The 20,758-nt window shown below is 36.2% G+C and overlaps 1 protein-coding gene across 1 annotated transcript; it reads left to right on the top strand.

Annotated features, from left to right (window-relative positions):
* Positions 1-1,266: 1,266 nt before the first annotated feature.
* LOC139710510 (uncharacterized) lies at positions 1,267-17,609 on the top strand. The gene is made up of 18 exons (XM_071622442.1): positions 1,267-1,365; positions 6,261-6,341; positions 6,778-6,905; positions 7,463-7,571; positions 8,043-8,180; positions 8,952-9,039; positions 9,670-9,767; positions 10,472-10,550; positions 11,071-11,165; positions 11,681-11,794; positions 12,200-12,256; positions 12,702-12,815; positions 13,323-13,496; positions 14,149-14,224; positions 14,801-14,910; positions 15,383-15,529; positions 16,115-16,321; positions 16,959-17,609. Exons 1-18 carry the CDS (start codon positions 1,267-1,269, stop codon positions 17,607-17,609), a joined length of 2,565 nt encoding a protein of 854 aa, XP_071478543.1.
* The last annotated feature ends 3,149 nt before the right edge of the window (positions 17,610-20,758 follow it).

The raw sequence follows: 20,758 nt of genomic DNA, 5'->3' as shown, positions 1-20,758 counted from the left end.
GCAAAAAGTTAAAAGCCCAATTTTCATCTCCACCAATACTGTACTATCCCACTTTCTCATCTCGGCAGAAAATACTAGAGTATGTCTATAATGCCTTTCATAGAAGAGGCAATTTGAATTCACTCATTTACAATTTTCACCAAATCAATCAAGTACTGTATAAACCTTTCAGAACGGTGTGGATTAACGTTTCTTTATCGACCTGAATCTTTAACTCTTACTCATTATTACGGTATGATCATGGTTTCTTCAAACCGGAAATGGATGTCTATGTCCCTCCCTCATTGGAGTCCGGAGTTCCCAGTGTGAAGCGATTATGAATGCACCCCATTCGCGAGTTTGCCACTTCCAGGTTTTCAATACCCCTTGTTTACAGAGCCTGCCTAGTAACCGTAGCGCGTGTGTGTACACCATGTATACACACGAAAAGCAGCGTGTTCACGCCGCACACAATACACGAAAAGACCAAGCGGTATACCAATCGGGGCCACAGTTCAGTGGTATCTTGTTTACGGTGCTGGTGTATGGGGGTAGACGAAGAAACTCATTAATAGTTTATGAGGTTGCTATCGGCTGTTGAGAAAGTTATCAGCAAGTGAATGAATACAGTATTGATTCTGACTGCTGTGATTACAAGTACCTGCTGTGTGCCGGGATGTGAGATCGAACACCACCCGTTGCAGAGTTTCTTGTTATGCGTGGTTTTAGCGAAACAGCACGTCTTTTTTCTTGAAAGATTCCAGAACAGAGCCGAGGCCGACTGGATTCGGGCAAGAGGAGGGTATTTACAACCGTGTCCCTGGTATACGAGCAGTGCTCGACACAGGTGCAGGCCTGCCACTTCATCAATGGATTTTACGCTGATGATTACTGGATCTTTCTTACAAGTTTGAGGAAGCATTTCAAACTGTTTACGGTAGCTCGTTTCTATACCGTAAATCTCCGTTATGCTTGGAGATTTCTGTCGACAATCAAGTGAAATTTAAGCCGAAGTGTTAATGCTCCTCAATTTGCATTGCAACTGGGCTGTACATACAGTGTACGTCACTCCGCTACGACCAGTAGATTTTCAGTGCATCCTTGACTCATCAGCAGCAGAACTCTGTATCAGAATGTACTCGACTAACTATAACAAGACAGCTGGAAGATTGATTTTCAGTAGTCCCAAAGCTATATGATTGCACCAACTTTATCTCACAACATAAAAGTTTGGAGAATCAACAAACAATTTGTTTTTAAACACAGTCAATCAGCCATACTAATATGATGGCATCACGTTCATTCACTGGAAGCAGCTTTCCTGCAGCTAATAACGTCTTGCAGAAGAAATGGAATCAACGGAACTATGAGATGCATGTAGCAAAGGTAAGTTTCATAGTCATACGACCTTTGAAAGTAGATGAGAAAAATGAATGATACCTTTAATCCTGTAACTGTTTTAAACTTATACTACCCTGCTTGAAAATGGGGTGGGGGGGGGGAGGCATTTTTCACTTGTTTTTGTTGCCTTTGGTGTTTCAAAAACTTAAAAGCTTTTTAGAGAAGGCTAATCAAGAGTTCCGTATCATCCACACTAAATATACACACATAGGCTACTGTGATGGGGTGTTGCTGATAAGATTATAATTTAATATAAACCCTGTCAAAGTGACCCTGGGTCCTAAATAAATAACTGGGGCACTGTGAACGTGTTTGGGTCGCCAGTGCAGTTAGGCCCTTAAAAGATACACAGTACATGTACTACAGTTTGTAGGGTTGGAGTTGGGATTGAAAAGGTCAGTTTTTAGGAAGGAGTACTCAACAGAACACTTGCCCAGTCTTGAACATAATGACTGTTTTGTGGACTTCTCCATGAGTTTCAGGATGACCATGAGTGAGAAGAAGAAATAAAAGAAGTTATTAGCTCTCCTGTGTGTCTTTCATTCATGAATATTAAAGGAAATAGATTTGTGGAACCAAATTTTAATCGTACAATATTTACAGTGTAATCATTCTGTGGTTAAAACAGTAAACATGTACGTATGATAATATTAATATGCAATGTATCAGTGCACTAAGGTATACATATTCATATGACTGAAAGAGCAATCTGTATCTGGTTGTCGCAGATATGTTCCGCGGAGACTACATCTGATTTCACAGAATATGGGGGGGGGGGGGAGAGTCATAAAGTTAAAAACAACAGTAACAACAACAACCCCCCCAAAAAAAACAAAAACAAAACAAAAAAAAAAAAAAAAAACCTGAACAGACAGATTTTTCTGTCCACATATTCACATATGTGTCAGTGTAAGATATCACAGATTCTTGTGGCCTTTGGGAATTTTCTTAGCATGTCCAGGAGAAATGACAATAATAGATTCTACATCTTGGAAGGCATACTTGCAGTGTACAGAATTCATGTTTCATTATAGTTACAGGTATAATTTGTATCATGTAGACTTTTTGTCTTACTACCTCAATGTGCCGAAGGAATTTAGGGTCTACTGAAAGAAAAAAAAAACACAAATAGATAAACAAAATGATCTGTTACATCAAGCATGAAACTATTCATTTAAATCATATCCAGTTAGTATTTTTCATTTTCCCCCAAACCTTTGAATTAAAAATTCAATCTAAGAGGTGTATTTTGCACACTTTTTACACATAATAGCTCAATACAATAAAAATTATATTCAAGCGAGAACTTTGAACTGAACACCAATGTTCCTTAGTGCTGATAAAATTAAATGATTACTGTAAAACAATGTCAAAAACTCAATATGTAACAATGTATCCATGGCAACCTTAAAAGTACTTAGGGTAAGCAGAAAAACCATGGAAATTGTGCTGGAGACAAACAGTGAATTAGAACATTTCCCTTTCTATGTGGGATATAACATTATGTATGTGACCTTTATTACAGGGAATAAAGATATGGAATATGCATTATGTATAATATGACTTATTTTGCATATGTTCTTGCCTCAGAATTTGTGCTCGCAAATACATGTAGATGTTTGATATGCTTTGCTACTTCATTGTCAATCAAAAAGTGTGGGATTTTGAAATACTCACACCATGTGTGAGAGACAACATGTGTGAGAGATACTGTCCCATGTGACAGTAAATTTGTCAAAGTTGTGATTGGTATCTAATGATTTCCAATGATGCCATAAAGTTACAGACTGTAGAGCTTCTAGTTGTTCCTATGAAGACAAATGCAGTAGACCAGTGACATAATTATCTTGGATTTGTGTGACATCTACGCTTCAACTTGTAATACAAAAGCAAAATGCTCTATTGAAGACTACTTGTAAGGTAAATGGTTGAATGTCGACTATTCCAGGTTTACTATTCTTGCAACACTAAAGCCCGAATTCACGAAGGTGGTACAAATGAAACCATGATCAAAAACCGTGAAACGGCAAGTATTGCACAGAATATTTCGTTACGAAATCAGTCATTTCATCGATGAAATGATTATTTTGTAATGAAATGACAACATTTTGTAACTAAAAACAAACATTTTGTCCACGAAATGATAATTTCGTTAACGAAGCGGTCATTTTGTCGACGAAATGACCAATTTTGTAATGAAATATTCCGTGCGACACTACATTGGCGCTCCATGGTTTTTGTCCATGGTTTAAACCATGGTTTCATTTGTACCACCTTCGTGAATTGGGGCCCAAGGGTATTGGTTGTACCTTATACTGAATGACTCACCATATTGTAATGATTTCCCAAATGGCTTCCTCAATAAAATCCTTTTCTCCTCAGTAAATCATGCTTGATCTCATCAAAAGTGTGCACACCATTTTGCTTACACTACACTTGACATTGTTATGACATACAAAGTGAACTACAGCAGTGAGTGGTAGTTCTGATTTGTTCTATCAATATTTGTGCTTGCTATGAAAACAAAATTCACACTTGATAATAGATCAAAAGCATCAAACAAACAACACAACTTGTTAAGATATGATTTTGAAAATTCAATGTGTGAATAATAGGCCACGTTTTCTTTTTCGCACTATGTTCGTTTATACATGCAGTACTGAATTAATGCTTCCTAAATACATTTTATGTGCACACTGGCTTCAAATCTCCTTGATGCATGAAAGTTTTTATTGCACAGTGTGTCTTAAAAATAATGGCCAGGACTCTCTGGATGATTAGAAACATAACTTTGGCCTTGTAGAAAACCCTATTGCAGAATGAGGAAAATCACATGTAATTCACTCATTCTTCACTTTTCATACACATCCTTAAACTGAACATGTCAGTGCCATGGCAACAGTCTTTATATTGCCATGAGTTTGAAGCCATGATGGTTGTACACATGTACACCATTTGTACAATGGCTTTATACCAGACTCCATTATTGCCGCTCTTCAGCTGGCTTGGATAAATAACTTATTGATTTTTGTCAACTCTACCTTACTGCAGAGGATTAGGGCGGTGCAAATCAAATAAAAAGATAAAAATGAAAAACATCGCTTTTTGAATTGCTCGGAATGCGTAGGAATAGACTGAATAAAACTTTCCACCTGGCATCACAAATTTTGTCCGAGCATTGACCCCATTCTTTTTATCTTGAAAGAGAGAATCCAGAATGCTGAGTGAAAAATCAATAATTTGACTGAATGATTGTCATTATGTAAATACTCATTGCATTAAATTGAAAAGGCAGGAGAAATGTTTGCATACTTGACTTCCAAATTCAATGAGCACAGTAAATATGGCTTCTGTTGCCATGGACAACCAGTGATGCCTGTGTTTGGAAGAGAGAATGAAGTGAAGCAGGACAGTTTAATGACAAAAATTATATTCTCCTTCATTGTCTTTGCAAGATGCTCAAATCTGATGAGGTTGTCAGTTTGCAAGAAACTATCTTTACCAGGACTTCTGTAATATCTCATACAATGTACATACACTCCAATGAAAGTATCTATATCTCTGACTTAATGTGATCCACACATTTATTGTGTGTATACATGTACATTGTATCTTAAATCATTACATCAATATGAATTCAATCAAAAAAAAAAATGGAGAGAATACACACAAAGGTTTGGCATTGTCGGAAGGAAAGTTACTTAAATACTTGCATGCTTATTTAGTGCGAAAGGGCTGGTGCCATACAGAACATGTTAATGATTGAACATAGAGTGTAAAATGAGTGAAGATTCATGAAGACATCATTATATCCCATCTAGTCTATGATAGATAGACTGCAGAGAAATTGCCTTCTTTTCTTTTTACAAGCACTAGTAACTAAAATGCTGTATTGTGGTGTATGAATGGCACTGGTGTGCAAACAAGACACAATGACAAGTCCACTAAATTGCTGCCATTACCAGCCAACTGTGCCTGCAGTTGCCTAGCAACGGTGATGCTCGAAAAAAGGGGGACTTTATATACTACTAACTTAAAACAGTAAAATCCCTAGATGGAATTAATTTATCAAGATAGAGTGACATATTAAATGCATTTTCTTCAGTTATACATGGTGCATAATAAACAAGTAATGCTCTATGCTTTGCACACATTCTTGAGTACAGTAATATGATACACACACACACACACACACACACACACAAGACAGGTACAATTATATCAATGATGTTATGTGTAATGGGTTATCTGTGTTGAAGAAACATTATAGTGTATTTGTTAATGTGTTATATAACTCTAGGCATGTTTCTTTATTGTGGACAATTTTAGAAGACAGATGTTGTGATGTTGTCTACTGCATTTCAGTAATAAGTCAAGTGTTGTAAGCTACAAGTGTATGAACAGCACCTAATCAGGGTTCCATCTTTCCACTGTTCGCCAAGTAATTGAATTTAACTTGGTAATTTTCAGTCCTTTAATTAAATGAGGTGCACCTAGAGACATCCATACTGGTAGGTTGCCATGGTAACAGATGCTGCTGTTGTGATATATGTTCAGAACTTTTGGAGTGAATGCACATGTTGTGGAGGAGAAAACCAACTTGTGCTGATTATAATGGGGAGGTAGGAGAGAATTATCTGTCTCATACATTATTAAAACTTTCAAAGCATTCCTGTGTGTTCCACAAAGTGCTGGTGACATGTACTCCACTTACATGGTATTCTACATCTACAGCATGTGTGCAACTTTCTTACAATGAGTGTCAATTACTTTTTGTTCTTTTCTTTGCATTAGTGGTTAGTTTTAGATAACATGGATTGTGGATGTGCATTGATATTAGCATGACGCATGAAATTATTGTTGTGTTTATTTGTTTGCAGAAAAATGGGATGAAGACGAAGATTGATGCCACTTCGCCCAAAACGTACCCACACCTCCAGGTTAATATGAAGAAACTGCAGGTAAGAAAGGAGTGCATTCATCTATCAGTGCATTACATATTGAAACTGTGATTTGCATGCATGACAAATGTTCAGATGAGATACCAAGATCATCAGCTGATGACTGTTGCCGTTAATCTAATACTTTTTTTTGGCATTAGATACAATACCTGTAAGACATTCTTCTTGTCAAGTATTGTTTTTCACCATCTTGTGCCCAAAAAATAAAACAAAAACATTTGGATGCTTCAGGTACCACGCATATGAAGTATAGGAAAAAAAATGCGTAAACCCATTGTGATTGTTTATCATGTAGCACTGTTACATCAATTCCAAATGTGCAGATAAATCGATTCCAGAAAGTATTCTATTGTGGAGATTGATAAAGCATCTCTAAGGAGATAAATCTGTTTATTTTTCTTCTTTACATTATGCTCTGTCATCATGCTATGCCTAGACGGAGGAGGAGAAACAAGCTCTTATTGACCATGACAACCGCATCCTCCTCGCCAAGCTCACTAATATCATCCGGTCTGGAGGTGGGCTGGATAACTGGAACTTTGAGTATGATGCTGCCCCTAAGAGGTAAGAATTCAACTGATGTAAATGACAATATCATATTAAATGTTTATCCAGCTTTCCCTTCCTCCATCTCATTTTCTTTTTTTTTTCCTTCTATGTTTCCTCTGTCTTTTCCTTATCATCTCTTTAAATCTTGTTAATTTGTTTGTGTCTTTTTCTGCTAGATTGCTAAGAATTACTTCAATGATATGTCACCATATCAATTTCTGTGATAATAAATTTTGATAGCAATTTTCTATTTTTTTTTATTTTGTATTATTAGCACACCATTTTCCACTGGCACAACTCTAAATTTCTCTGTTTTCATCTAGATTTTCCAATTTGTCTGATTTGTAATTTTCCCTATCTTTTTTTTTCTCCAAAGTCCAATTGCAGGTCAATAGGGAAGGTCATGAAATGTTACAAAGAAATGTGCTCATGATCACATGTATTATTTCTGTGAAAATGTTTCACAGAGCCATTAGCCAGTGTCTGAAGCATATCTGATATGGATGTCGTGTAGATTATGTTCAGTATCTGTGTAGATGAATTTAATGTGAATTTGGTACATTTTTCCTCAGTCTGAACACTCCTTTCAAGAACCGAGAACAGGAGAGGATAGAGAAAGAGAATGCAGCTTTGTTAAAGAGACTCAACAAGGTGAAACCCATGTACAACTTTGATAAAATGGTAAGTTTTAGCATTTTATTCCATCAGTCAAGCTTTCATAGCAATTTGTGTGGTCCCATCTCCATATTCAAAGTTATTTATTTCACTGCTATGTATCCTTTGTTGATTTCCCATTGAAAATTGAACAAAGAATATTTTTTATAGCAAAAATGTACACATAGACCTGACCTTTCAGTGTATTAAAGTACATCAGCTTAGAACCAGAGGGTACTAACTTCATAAACTTTGTAAATTACAGATGTCTATATCATCCTCACAAACCAATTATTAAATGCATAAATAGCAAAGTTTTCTAGATGTGGTAGTACATTATTTTTTTGTACATTAAATTTTTTTTTCTTTCAAAATCAGTGAATAAGTATATGTATCATTTATTGGCAACCAAGTTGTATTTATTGTTGTTTCTTCATATCATCAGTACCACCTTTCTGTCTCTTAATGGGCAATTTGCTTCTTTGTTGATATTTGCAGGAGGATGACTACCTCATGCACAATTATTACCTGACCCAGAAGGCACAGGTGACCAAAAGCTATGAGGTTGACCTCAGAGGTGTGAATGAGACCAGTTCCTTCATCTTCTATGCCAAGGATAGACATGCAAACAAAGAGGTGAGACATCTGTCAGTCTTTGCATTGATGGTTTCATGCCTAGAAACATCCACTGGTATGCAAGTTTGTAGAGAACAATGTGCCGTGGCATGATTACATATGCATAGATCTGTCAGATATTTTTTGTTGTTTGTTTGTCTGGGTTTTTTTTTCTGAGAAATTGACATGCATAGTTTTTACAAAAGTTTTTACAAAAGAAGTGACAAACTGCATGACAAAGTAAACCTACATAAAGACCGAAGTGTAATAAGGCAAACTTTGAGCTGATAACTAAAAATGCTGAAATTGCGTACACCGCTATTGGTTCATGGGACTCTTAGGTATGTTATAAACGTATCCGGGCAATTACCCCCCCCCCCCCCCCCCCCCCCCCCCCCCCCCCCCCCCGGTAAATACTGGTTAGTGGTAAGCTTAGAGTAACAAGTAGGGTTAGGGTTAGGGTTAGGGTTAGGGTTAGAAGTTTGAGTTAGGAATAGGATTAGGTTCAGGATTAGGATTAGGATTAGGGCCAGGGGAAGGGTGCAGGGTAATTGCCCAGGGGGTAATTGCACTAGACCCGTTATAAAATCTGTGTAAGATTTTGTTTGTTTGTTTCTTTGCTTGCTTGCTTGCTTGTTTGTGTGTGTGTGTTTCTTTTTTGGGATGACAAAAATATATGTTTGCCATGTTAGCTCTCCAGTTATAGTGAAACATAGGTTCATGAATTGAGCAATAAAAAAACACTTGTGATACATTATCTTGACTGCTTTGTGTGATGTCTGATACTGACAGAAAACTTTCATCGAGGGCGACATTGAGGAGACAATTGAAGTTCCAACAGAAGAAGAGGCTCTTGAACTACAGGCCACAAAATTACCCAGTCTGGTGAGTGTGGGCTTATACTTCCATGTAGAGCTACTGAACTTTCAGCTCTGTATATTTTCAATGGAGTTTACTTCTCTTCATGTCTTATATAACCGTCCCACCATTGCACATTGTTGAAAGTTATATTCGTGGCAAATCATGACTAAGTTTGAAGAAAGGAGTAGTTGAGGAGTGTAGTGCAAAATGAATTTATAAACATATTTATACAGTCAACTTGATTTTCAGGGTGGTGCTGCCAAATTTCAGAGTGTCTTGTGCATTTGGAGATTGGTTTGTTTGGCAAAATTTGGTCTTTGAATAGAAGAGAGAAATAGTTGAAGGAATATCCTGAAATATAGCTTGAATAGCATGACTGTTTATTAATCTCTAGCCTGTCAACGTGATATTTAGAATTGTGATGCCACAGCTGAATGACTTGTACAGATATATCAAGCAGTAATAAAACCTGTACAAAGACCAGCTCTGCAACCCATCTTGTTTACAGTCAGGATATGATGTACAAAATTTAATGTACTAATATGCTTGGGCTGCCTCTTGTATACAGACATGTTTGCTACCAGACTAAATGTTCCATTGTGCAAAGTCCATCTTGCTCACTGAAAGCAAATTTCTCATTGCCAGGGAGGAGGTAAGAGACTGCCAACCAGACAGCAGCTGAAGAGAAGAACCACCAAACTGCCTGTTATAGGGCAGGAAAGAAAGAAAGCAGAGGAGAAGAAAAAGGTGCTGCACTCAAAACTTTCTCTCATTACTCGTACATGGAAAGACATATATTTGTGCTGTACCTTGATATATATACACATGTATATATATATGCAAAAAATGTGCCAACTTTATATATATATATATATATATATATATATATATATATATATATATATATATATATATATATATACATACATATATATGCACACATAATTCATATGTATGGCTTGACACTTTGGTGGCCTATTTGGGTCACTAAAATCTTTGAATTTGAAATTTTGGTGGCCTAAAAAAGAAATGTAGTGACCTAAAATTAATATATAACTCTAGATCCATCTTGGTGTATTTTGTTTTTCGTAATTGAAACAATTGAATTTTTTGTAGTGATGAGGAGATCTGAAAAGAATAAATCTTTTGAAATATGAAAATGGTATGTTAACTCCTTGATAGACTGTGTGATGATGGTTTGGTATTTTGAAGTATGTCTTGAAATATTTTCAATTGATATTGCAGTATTAGATGTATAGATAGAGTGAATTGATTTCCTATATAATATAGCATTGTAAGTATGTTTTGTTCATGAGGTGAGAATTGTAGTATGTTTTTATATATATGCAAAGACTGTTTGTGCTTTAAAAAAAAATGTCAAAGACTGAAAAAGTAATTCTTAGTGTGGAAGTAAATCGTCATATCAAATGTTTTGTCCTTCACCCATGCAGAAAGAAGCTGTTGTGAAGCCACAGACGTACAACCAGAAAGATGAAGCAGCCAAATTATTTAAAGCTACAAAAGGAATGGGTAAGCAGTTTCCTACTTATATGAGAGCTAAATCCACACATTATTTATGAGGCAGAGTGATACAAAACTGACTTTGTGCATTAAAAATGATTCTTGATTGCTCTAAAGATGTTACTTTGAAAAATCACATGACATTATTTTTCATGGGGTGTAGTCGTACACATACACTGTATAGGATTATGGTGTTACAAATGTGAGTGGATAACTTCTAGTCTTGCTACCATATGGTAGGATGGTAGGTGTCACCACATATATGTTAACTGTATTTGATGATGAAGTTTGATAAGATGCAGAGTAATAATGTAGTGCATCATGTAATGTGTTGACATACTGTGTGAAAGCTTGATGGAGGATAAAACTTGACCAGATACAAACTGGTAAATTTAGTGGCCATCATTCTGTCATGAAATATTTTGGAATGAACGTAACATCTCATATAGAAGATCAATGATATCAGTTATTTTGTTCAGGCTCAAAACTTAAAGTATTTTGTGTGGTTGTTTTTCTTTTAACACAATAGGTAACCCTGAGCAGATCCTTGTTCAGACATTAGCCAAGAGGACATACCAGCAGAGACAAGACACTCTGGCCAAGTTTGAAGACACATATGGACTGGTGAGACACTCAACTTTCGTGCAGCTACATAGCCCAGAAGTGTATCTGTACTTTACTGTAAAATCAAAATAAAGCAACAAAACAAAAACAAACACACACAAACACACACACACACACACACACACACACACAAACCCACCACCACAACCATTACCACCACCACCATCACCACCACCATAACCACCACCACCAACAACAACAACAAACAACAACAACAAGAACAAGCAAAGAAACAAACACAAACCAGAAAGGATCATGTACACCATATGTAGAAATACACTAACAAACAATGTAATATTGCACTAGCATCATATGATATTTGATAAACATTATCTTTACCACACTTGGTTTAGAAGATCAGCACTGCACCCACAGTGGTCAATTTTTAGCAGAACATTGTTGTCATGTTGGTTCAGCTTGGCAGCTTCACAAAGCAGAAAATATCATCTGTCCCCTCTATCCCCATGACCCCAGTAATTTACTTTCATTTCCGTTCTTTATGGTTGTGTGTGCAGACGCTGGAGCAGGAGCTGAAAGACAACTTGAGTGCTGAATATGATGACATCATCGAGAGTCTCCTAGCAACAAGGGAAGACTTGGATGCGTTGACATTACGGCGGGCTCTCAAGGTAGGATGCGTTTCAGCGTCTACAAAGAAGTGGAAATTGACTTATATGCTGCCAGTTAGTGATTTGGTTTTTGCATGAGGAATGTATTTGAAAAGAGATATGAAATATTGGTAAATGCATTTAAAACAATAGGAAGAGTTAATTTTGTTAATAATTATTGTAAATATTAAATGTTTGTTTAAATGATTTTTCAGCAAATGCATTGTACGAAGAACAAGAGAGGGAGAGAAAGAAAGAAAGAGAGAGTGAGACAGGTAGAGAATGAGAAAGTTTGACAACTTACAAAATCAACTTGAATTCTTTGCATTAAAGTAGTCAAAATGAGACGTCTTGTGGTGGTGTGTGAGAGAAACTGATATGTTATGTCATGTTGCTAAGTGATATATAATTCTTTTGTTTTCCCAGGGTGAAGATTCACTGGTTGAGCCTGTCATAGAGATCCTTTGTACCAGAAGTAATGCTGTAAGTACATTAAACTTTACTGATCAATAAGTTACTGGTACTCCATAAAATTGACAATTCGTATATATTTTTCAGTTCTCACAGACTTAATCCAAGTACAGTTAATGTAAGGAAAAAGGAGTAAACTGCATTATACAAGAAAACTTAATGATGTGCATTTCGAATGCCATATGTTTGTAGTTTTTCTGAGAAGTTAATTGAATTTCCATTTGCATCCATACTTATCTTTTCTTTAGTAATTTCACAATATTTATGAATTTGAATTTTTGAAGTTGAATGTTAGTCTATATATATGATGGTAAAAACACAGCAAAAATAAAAGAGGCAATACACTCTCTACAGAGATAAATTTCTCTGCAATCGTATTAATGGTACACTGACTGTAGTCCTACCTGATGTATAAGTCCTCACTATTTACTTTATAAATTTTGTGTATGTTTAACAGGCAATTGCTGGTATCAAGGAATCTTATGAAGCCAAATTTGGTGTATCGTTAGAGGATGACATCACAGCAGAGATCAAGGGCAAACTCAGACATCTTTCCTTGGCTCTGGCAAAGGTAAGCTTTTTTAGTTTTTTTCTTTTTGTGCTGTATGAGAGGAAACAGGTATACATGCATACAAGATAAGAACCAGTTTACAGACATGATTCCAGAATAATGTTTTATGTTTTTGTTCTGCATTACAAAATTATCAATTAGGACCTCATAGAGAGTTTGATATCTTGCATACTGATGCAGATTGATCACATTGTTTGTTTAGCGCATATGAGAATAGATGTTATGTAATAGATATTATAGACAGTTAAATGTAAGCAAAGATCAGAAATGAATTACATTTGCTGAGGAAATCAATTATTGCAACATTGTCATTTATGTATTTGATGTATATGTATGAAGTTTTGTATTCTAAACGTTATTCAAATTGTTAGCTCATGAGAATTTGTGTCATAGATTCAACATGTCCAAGGATAAAATCCCAGATTTGCTGTCTGCACAAGATGATATTCATTTAAAGAAAGGAAGTTCATTAACATCTGCGACATCATGTTTTGTGTTTGCCCCTAGGGTTGCCGAGCTGAGGAAACGGAGGTAGATGAGGACCAGGCACTAAAGGATGCTGAAGCACTGAAGGATGCTGGGAGTGAGGCACGCTGGGATGTGTCCAGTGGCAAGATGGCCAGTCTTCTCCAAGAAGCCAGCTTGGTACATCTCAGGGAGGTCCTTGTACAGTATGATCAGGTGAGAGGCAGGAATGAATTGTCTGTTTTCTTTGGACCAATTTTTTTTTTCTTGGAGGCATCAGCCAGAAGCAGTCCAACTTCCTATTGCCATGGGATGAAAATTATTTGTCTATCTTTATTTGGACTTAATCAGTGATTTTCCTCATCCAAAATGGTAATTGTGATTAAGAATCAGAGTTTGCACTCTTTGAATGCTGTTATCTCTTAAAGAAGGCTTTGAAGGAGGATAATTTGGAATAGCTGTAGTCTTTTTTTCATTTTCATACTTTGTGGAACAACTGTTATGGGCATAATAGAATGAACAAGATGCTACAGCTATCATATTTTCCATAGAGATTTGACTTGGCATACTGTAGCTAATAATATTTCCAGGCATTTTACACATCATCACATATTTTACACATCATATTATGATTAATAAACAGAATGAAGACTCATGTTCGTGGAAGAGGGTGTATGTACTGCATCAGCTATATACTCATACATTTTTGTCTGTCCCTATATTGAATAGTTAACATTTCTAAACCATTGTAAGTGAGTATGACAGGGGTAATATATGAAGTGATTATATTGAAAACAATCCTCTAAGCAAATGTAAAATCTTTGAGTAATTGTGTCTTTATCCCTGTGTATCAATCTCTTGTTTACAGTTGACAAATTCAGAGCTTGAAAAGGAGTTGAGACGTAGCCTTATTGGAGATTTCCAGGATGCCATGATATGCATGGGTAAGATCTTCACAGCTCAACACCATAATCAGTTGACTATAGAGAGAAGTTGAGAGTGTTTGAAGAATAAAGCATCAGACAACACAAACTGGATTGAGACTTTAGAATACCCCTTTACCTCAAGTATCTATTAATCTGTCCTCTTGCAGTCCTAATAGTCCTTTTAAGGACTCCTAACATAATTGTGGTGCATGTTAAGAACTTGCTGTGGCACCAAGGGATGCCAAATCTATGTGATTCTGCTGGGAGTACCGTAATAACAAGAGAATTAATACAGAAATATATCCTATCTCTTCATAGCCTGACAAGGAAATACAATTGCTTTCCTGAGTATGGGAGTCATTTGCACCTAATGCACTGTATGTAACATACGAATATCTCTGTGATTGTTCGTTATACCCACATATCCTCCTTGATTTTGATATGTTAATCGTGGCAGCCCTTCTGCACCCTAAATTTGATGAAACTTTGGTGTGAGATGAATCATACAGTAGATCACATTTGTAAAGTGTAATTCAGTCATCAGGTATATGATTGTATGTCATGTAAGTATCTTTTTTCTGTCTACATTGACAGTCCGATGTCTGAACAGCTGCACACAGTTCATGGCCGAGAGACTCCATTCAAGTTTGACGGGAGAGGCTGATGACACAACACTGATGAGAATTATCATTACCCGATCAGAAGTAAGTCATCTGTGGAAAAGCCTTTGTGTGTCTATGTGTGCATGTGTGGAGTTGAATGTTGCGATGTCTTTTTGAAGGTATGAGTCTATATATGCACATGTTGTATGTGGTCATTGTGTGTGAGTGCAAGTGTCTTATTTTTTTTTCTGTGTCATTACATGTATTGTTCTCTGTCTTCATGAAAATGAAGGTCCACATGCATGACAAATATCAAGTTCATGTGCATGCAGTAAGCTCTGAATATAACAGCTTTGTAGCCTAATCGATTGTTCAAAGTAGTAAGTAAATTGAAATTGAAATTTACCTCAAATTTGCTAAACCCTTATCTACACCATGCCATTTGCAATAAGTTCTTGTGCACTTGACTCTTGAAAGAGTCTTAAACCTACTTTATGTGTGGGATGTTTTGAAACTCTTTCACATCAGGTACTTTATTTTATATTTGACCAACAATATTTGATCCCACTTTCAGCTGGACTTGCCCCAGATCAGACGTAGCTACAAGAGGCTTTACAAACAGACACTAGTGGAGAGTATAGAGCAGCGGTGCACTGCATCCTTCAAGCAGGCTCTGATACAGATGGTGGTGGTCCATGGTGCTCCTCACAAACAGGAACAGGTGAGCAGCTCAGCCATGAAGGCTAACAGTCCACCTTACCTAAGTCGAATCTATTTGGACTGAAGAAATAGCTTCAACTTAGAGAACATTTAACTTACTAGGGAATAAAAATTCAAGAGAATATAAAGAGAAGAGGACTTGAAAAGACCTTTGACTTAGGCCATATCATTTGACTTATGTGATGTTGACTTAAGCAATTTTGACTGTAGTTGAGTAAAGATGGTAGGTAAAACTGATTTGTTGCATTTTGGAGTTGCCATGTTGTATGTTGTATATCCCAAATTCAGATGGAACATGGTCATTATTAGTAGGCCACGCCCATGCACTTATTACTAGTATTTGATTAAACTAGATATTGTCATTCAGTGCAAATACATTCATCATTTGCTATTTTATTTATTATAGAACATTTGTGCAATATTTATTATTGTCAGTTTCATGTTTGTGGCTGTCCTTAGAAGTGGAGTCATTTGAAATATTGCATTTTCATGATTACATCATTACATGTCATTGTCAAGAACATGTAGTAGAATTATAGCAGCAACCTTTTTAAATTTCGTACTGTATTTGACATTGCCCTCATAGCCAAAAGACACAGCACAAGGAGCTGGTGAGGCATCTACAGCAGAAGTGAGGCAGACACAATCCCCCAAGGCATCCCAACAGAAGCCCCTAAGGAGACCAGCCCCAAACCCCAATGCCAAGGTGCCCAGTAACAACCCTCTCTTGAAGAGCACCCAGCAAGCAAATGATGCAAGGAAAACTCCCCAGAGTGGGACCAGACCAAAACAGGTGAGTCCCGGCCCCATCCATGGAATAACAAGCATCAAATTACTTTACAACCTCTTTTAACACTTTATATTATCTCCACAGAATTACCCCAGTACAATTTTCTTGTGTCCTTTATGTTTTCACTGCTTGAGTTAAAACATTGGTAGTTTATCAAACTGTGAGATATAGTATCAGATTGTGAGATGGCAGAGCAGATTTTGATAGAAATATTCATGGACATGAAAACCAAATTGTATTCTTCTATTTAAGTGCTGATGTGACTCATACAGGTGAAAGCCTTTTTTCAGACTCAAGGATGAAATTCTGCAAAGTTTTTTTTTTTATGTTAGACCTTGGAAAATATTTAAAACTAAGACTTACAGAATATGTAGATTGTACATAATATAGATTTTCTTCTGGTTTATAGTTTGTTTGATGGATATTCTGATAGACACAATTTCAAGATTTTATGATTTAATGTACAAAGGGCAACTTTGACTCCAAGGGGAGCTCACAGAGGGAACTCACAAGCAGTAATAACATATTTTGAAATTCATTTGAAGACATAATACAGATGAAAAACATAGGTTACAGCAGGACATCAAGGTATGGTCGTACTGGGAACAATTGATAACAATGCCTCTTTTTACATCCACAGATTACCAATGCCCCAAGCTCACAGTTGAAGCCCAAACCTTCAGCCAGTGCCAAGGGCCGTGGGAGTGCCTCCAGCTTGAAGAAGGCGTCAGCTTCCTCCACAAGATCCACTCCACCAAAACAGTCCAAGACCACGAGTGATGCGGTTACCAAGGATGCGACGGCTACCAAGCCGAAGCAAACATCCGCAAAGAAAGACAAAGATGTCAAACCTCCTAAGAAGGATGATGCAGAGAACAAGACTGAATCAAAGGTTCTGGAAGGGGAGAAGACGATGGAAGGGGAGAAGAAAGTGGAGGGGGAGGATAAACTGAAGGAGGGAGAAGAGAAGATGGAGAAAGAAGGCAAAACTGAGAAGCCGCCATCACCAGAATCAAGCAAAGATGATGAAAAGGTTACAGAAGAGGAACCTACACATCGGAAAGAAGATGAGAGCAAGGAGGAGAAAGTGGAGGGGGAGGAGACTGAAGGAGCAGGGAATAAGTCTGTGAGTGATGAGGAGCAGGTTAAACCTGCAGATGGAAACCAGGACTCAGACACTGTGTCTGCTAAGGATGATGATAAGGATGGAGATGAGAAGGAGACAGAACCAGGAGATAGTTTGGAAACACAAGAACCGTCCAATGAGAGCCAAGAGCCTATAAAATCATGAGATTTCACAAAGATTTCACCCAAAGATTTCACAAATTCTTGTTGATGGATCCTATTGATTTTTGTGTGTAAACCAGTGCAAACTGATTATATTGAGAGATAATAGGAAAGAGAGGGAGAGAGAGAGAGAGAGAGAGAGAGAGAGAGTACACAAGCCTGGTATACAGAGAGTTTGTATAAAGTAACAGTAGTTATTATGAGTATTCGTGATGGAAGAAAAACTAAATTCATAATGGATACAATATTAATTCAAAGAGGATAAATTAAATGAAATAGAATTGAATGAAATGAAATGTTATGTGCCTTCTGCTAGGAACATGTGTTTTCTAAGCTCACATACTGTTTATTGTCAATCATGGAAATGGAATATTGTTTTCGTGATGTAGAAGTCTTGAATGACCAACACATGTATGTATCTGATTCTCTATCCTTTTTCAAGGTTCATTACATTTCTTCAAAATATGTAAATAATAGTATAGATGTTTTTAATCATCACAAAAAAAAATGAATAGAACCTCGTTTGATCCTCATCAGCATTTTATAAACTCTTTCCATATACATTTGTATGACTTCAGCTGTATAATGTATTCACACCAACTCTCATCACTCTGTGTGAAAAACTTAGTAACAATTAATGTATAAGGCTTCCCATAGTTGTAATCAATTTGTGTGATGTGGCAAATTTGCTTTTATGTTCTGCACATGTTTGATAATTGAAATATCAATGAGTCTTCTCTGTGGCACGCCCCTGGGGATGTGTGTGATATTTGCCCAATAAAATTTATGGTTAAGATTTAGACTGAAATTTGTCATTAATCACACAAGTTGATTTATTTGACCAATGTGACACTGCCTTTTTCAGGCAAAGCAACGAAGATTTGCTACGTGAATTTAGCATGCCTATAATTCGTGGAGATTAAATGTAGCAAAATCATTTTAAAGGGGAAAATCCAGTCCAAATATAAGTTTGCCTGATATGAAAGAGTACAATATTATGAGTTCAATGGTAAAATTTTGATCAAAATCGGGTGAAAAATATGGGAGTTATGACACTTTGAAGATTCGCTTATTTTTCAGGAAACAGTTCTTGAACGGTCAATACGAATATGCAAATGGCAAAGTGAGCATGTCATACCCTTACAACTTGCCATATAGTTTGTATATAAAATGTTGAAATTTCCAGTTTTTCATTCAAACGCAATTATGCCTGAGGCTCAAATCCTGGTATATCGCATCTGATCACTATTCTGCAGTTATTCTATCAGGAATAACATCATTTTTCAGACTTCAATGACAGAAACATTGAATTTTCATCATTTTTTTGTACAGGATCAATGGAAAATTGTGAGGTTAAAACATGGTTAGCTCACTCATTTGCATATTCATATGCACTGTACAAGAACTATTTTGCAGAAATTAGCAAAACTTCAAAATGTCATAACTTCCTTTTTTACATCCGATTTCAGTCAAATTTTTACCGTTGAACTTGCAAGAATTTACTCTTTTTTTTTGTCAGATTAATTTATACTTGTATTAAGACTGGAATTCCCTTTAAGGCATCTCAGATGAATTCTGATTTATGTTAGAGAGAATTATGGCAATATTTTGAATGTTCATGTGCTCTATTTTGTACAGAATCAAAGTGCCTTGTGTTGTAATGTCACATTTGATTTGACAAAAAATCATCTCAGCTGCATTTCAGTACTATCGAATTGCACCGGCACACACCATAGATCACAACCTGATGGTGCATTATTGAGTCATTGTTAAAGCAATCATTTTTTGAATGTGATTACTTAAAATTGAATGAAGGAAAAATCTGTAATGGTACATTTTTTTTTATTTGAGATAAAAGTTGCTAATGACTATCCCTCATTGAGTAATAATGATTGTTAAAGTTTGGATGGCATTCATGCTGCTTTGTCTGATTGATTTATCATCTAGTGCCCCATTAATTTTACAAATAAGCTGCTGTGAAATATGTCCTTATCACTTAGTTTATGAAGATGTGTGTATTTGTACAAAAATGTCCTACTGTACAATCATCAGAATTCTTTTTTTCATTTTGATTAAAACATGCAGCAACATTATTACATATAACACTGCAATATATAAAAGATGGTAGTAAGACTCACTATCAAGCGTTGTGAGTTCCCAAGTCAACCTGTAAATAGCTATTGCCAGCTCCATGAAAAGATGTGGTATCTGTGGGAGTTTACAGACTACTTGTACTACCTAGCTGAATTGAAAATGCATTTACCTTTCTTAGGATTGCACCTGAACATTATTTAGGGCCTTAGCAACCTCACTGTGATCACTTGTGAGGGAAAATAATATCAAAAGTATCCAATGGGCTGTTGTGTGATTTATGTCACTGAATAATAAAATATTTTCTTTGTCATTTTTCGTACTGTCTCTCTTACGTATGCATAGAATTGAAATGGAAGTGTATGCTTTCTATCTGAAATTATTTACACTCACTTTGTGTAATTCTGTACTTTAGGAAGTCATCTTATTCATTTAAAACTCTTAATATTGTGTCAGATGAATATTTGTGAATACCTGGCAATACAGTATTACCTTACTTGGTTCATGTGTCTGGTGTTTGCACAGTGTACACATTGAAAGGAGAGAAAAATATGAATTCAAATGATGAATAATGATTTGATTTGTTGTTTTTTTTTTCAGAATTTTGAAGAACTTATGGCATGATTCAGTACTCGCATTTTAGAGCTGTAAAGGCATTGCACTCACATAGCAAACACAGTCTGATTTTACTCTGTGCTGTGCTGATATAGTTGCTAATAAAGCCTCTATAAAGTAAGGTGATGTGGCTGAAACGTAATTAGTGTTTTCAAAATCTTAACATTTTATATCCCAACTACCTCCTGTTGATCAATTAGGAAAAAAAAGACAATCTGTATAAAATATTTTGACACTTGAAACTTGTAAAGTTTTGATGCAGCATCTTTTAAGGTGACATGATTTGACCTTTTGTTTTAATACCTTGTTTTCTGCAACTATTAATCTCAAAACCCATACTTTCTGAAATGTTTAGCTGGTGGCTGGCATTTTAGTGTTTCTTAGGTAAGTTTTTGGCAGTAAGAGGGACAAATCCCATATGATTGGAAAGCTAAGACTGAAGAATGA

The sequence above is a fragment of the Diadema antillarum genome, unplaced genomic scaffold (assembly GCF_040938485.1).
Source record: "Diadema antillarum isolate AM-2024a unplaced genomic scaffold, OU_Dant_1.0 seq00001536_RagTag, whole genome shotgun sequence".
Lineage (NCBI taxonomy): Eukaryota > Metazoa > Echinodermata > Echinoidea > Diadematoida > Diadematidae > Diadema > Diadema antillarum.
Note: the sequence above shows the minus strand (reverse complement) of the source record. Positions and strands in the feature narration are given on the sequence as shown.

Excerpts from the sequence above, each read along its gene's own strand:
- LOC139710510 (XM_071622442.1), top strand. The coding sequence starts at position 1,267 with ATGGCATCACGTTCATTCACTGGAAGCAGCTTTCCTGCAGCTAATAAC. Across the intron at positions 11,166-11,680 it reads TTGAAGACACATATGGACTG|ACGCTGGAGCAGGAGCTGAA; the intron begins GTGAGACACTCA and ends TTGTGTGTGCAG. Across the intron at positions 12,816-13,322 it reads TTTCCTTGGCTCTGGCAAAG|GGTTGCCGAGCTGAGGAAAC; the intron begins GTAAGCTTTTTT and ends GTTTGCCCCTAG.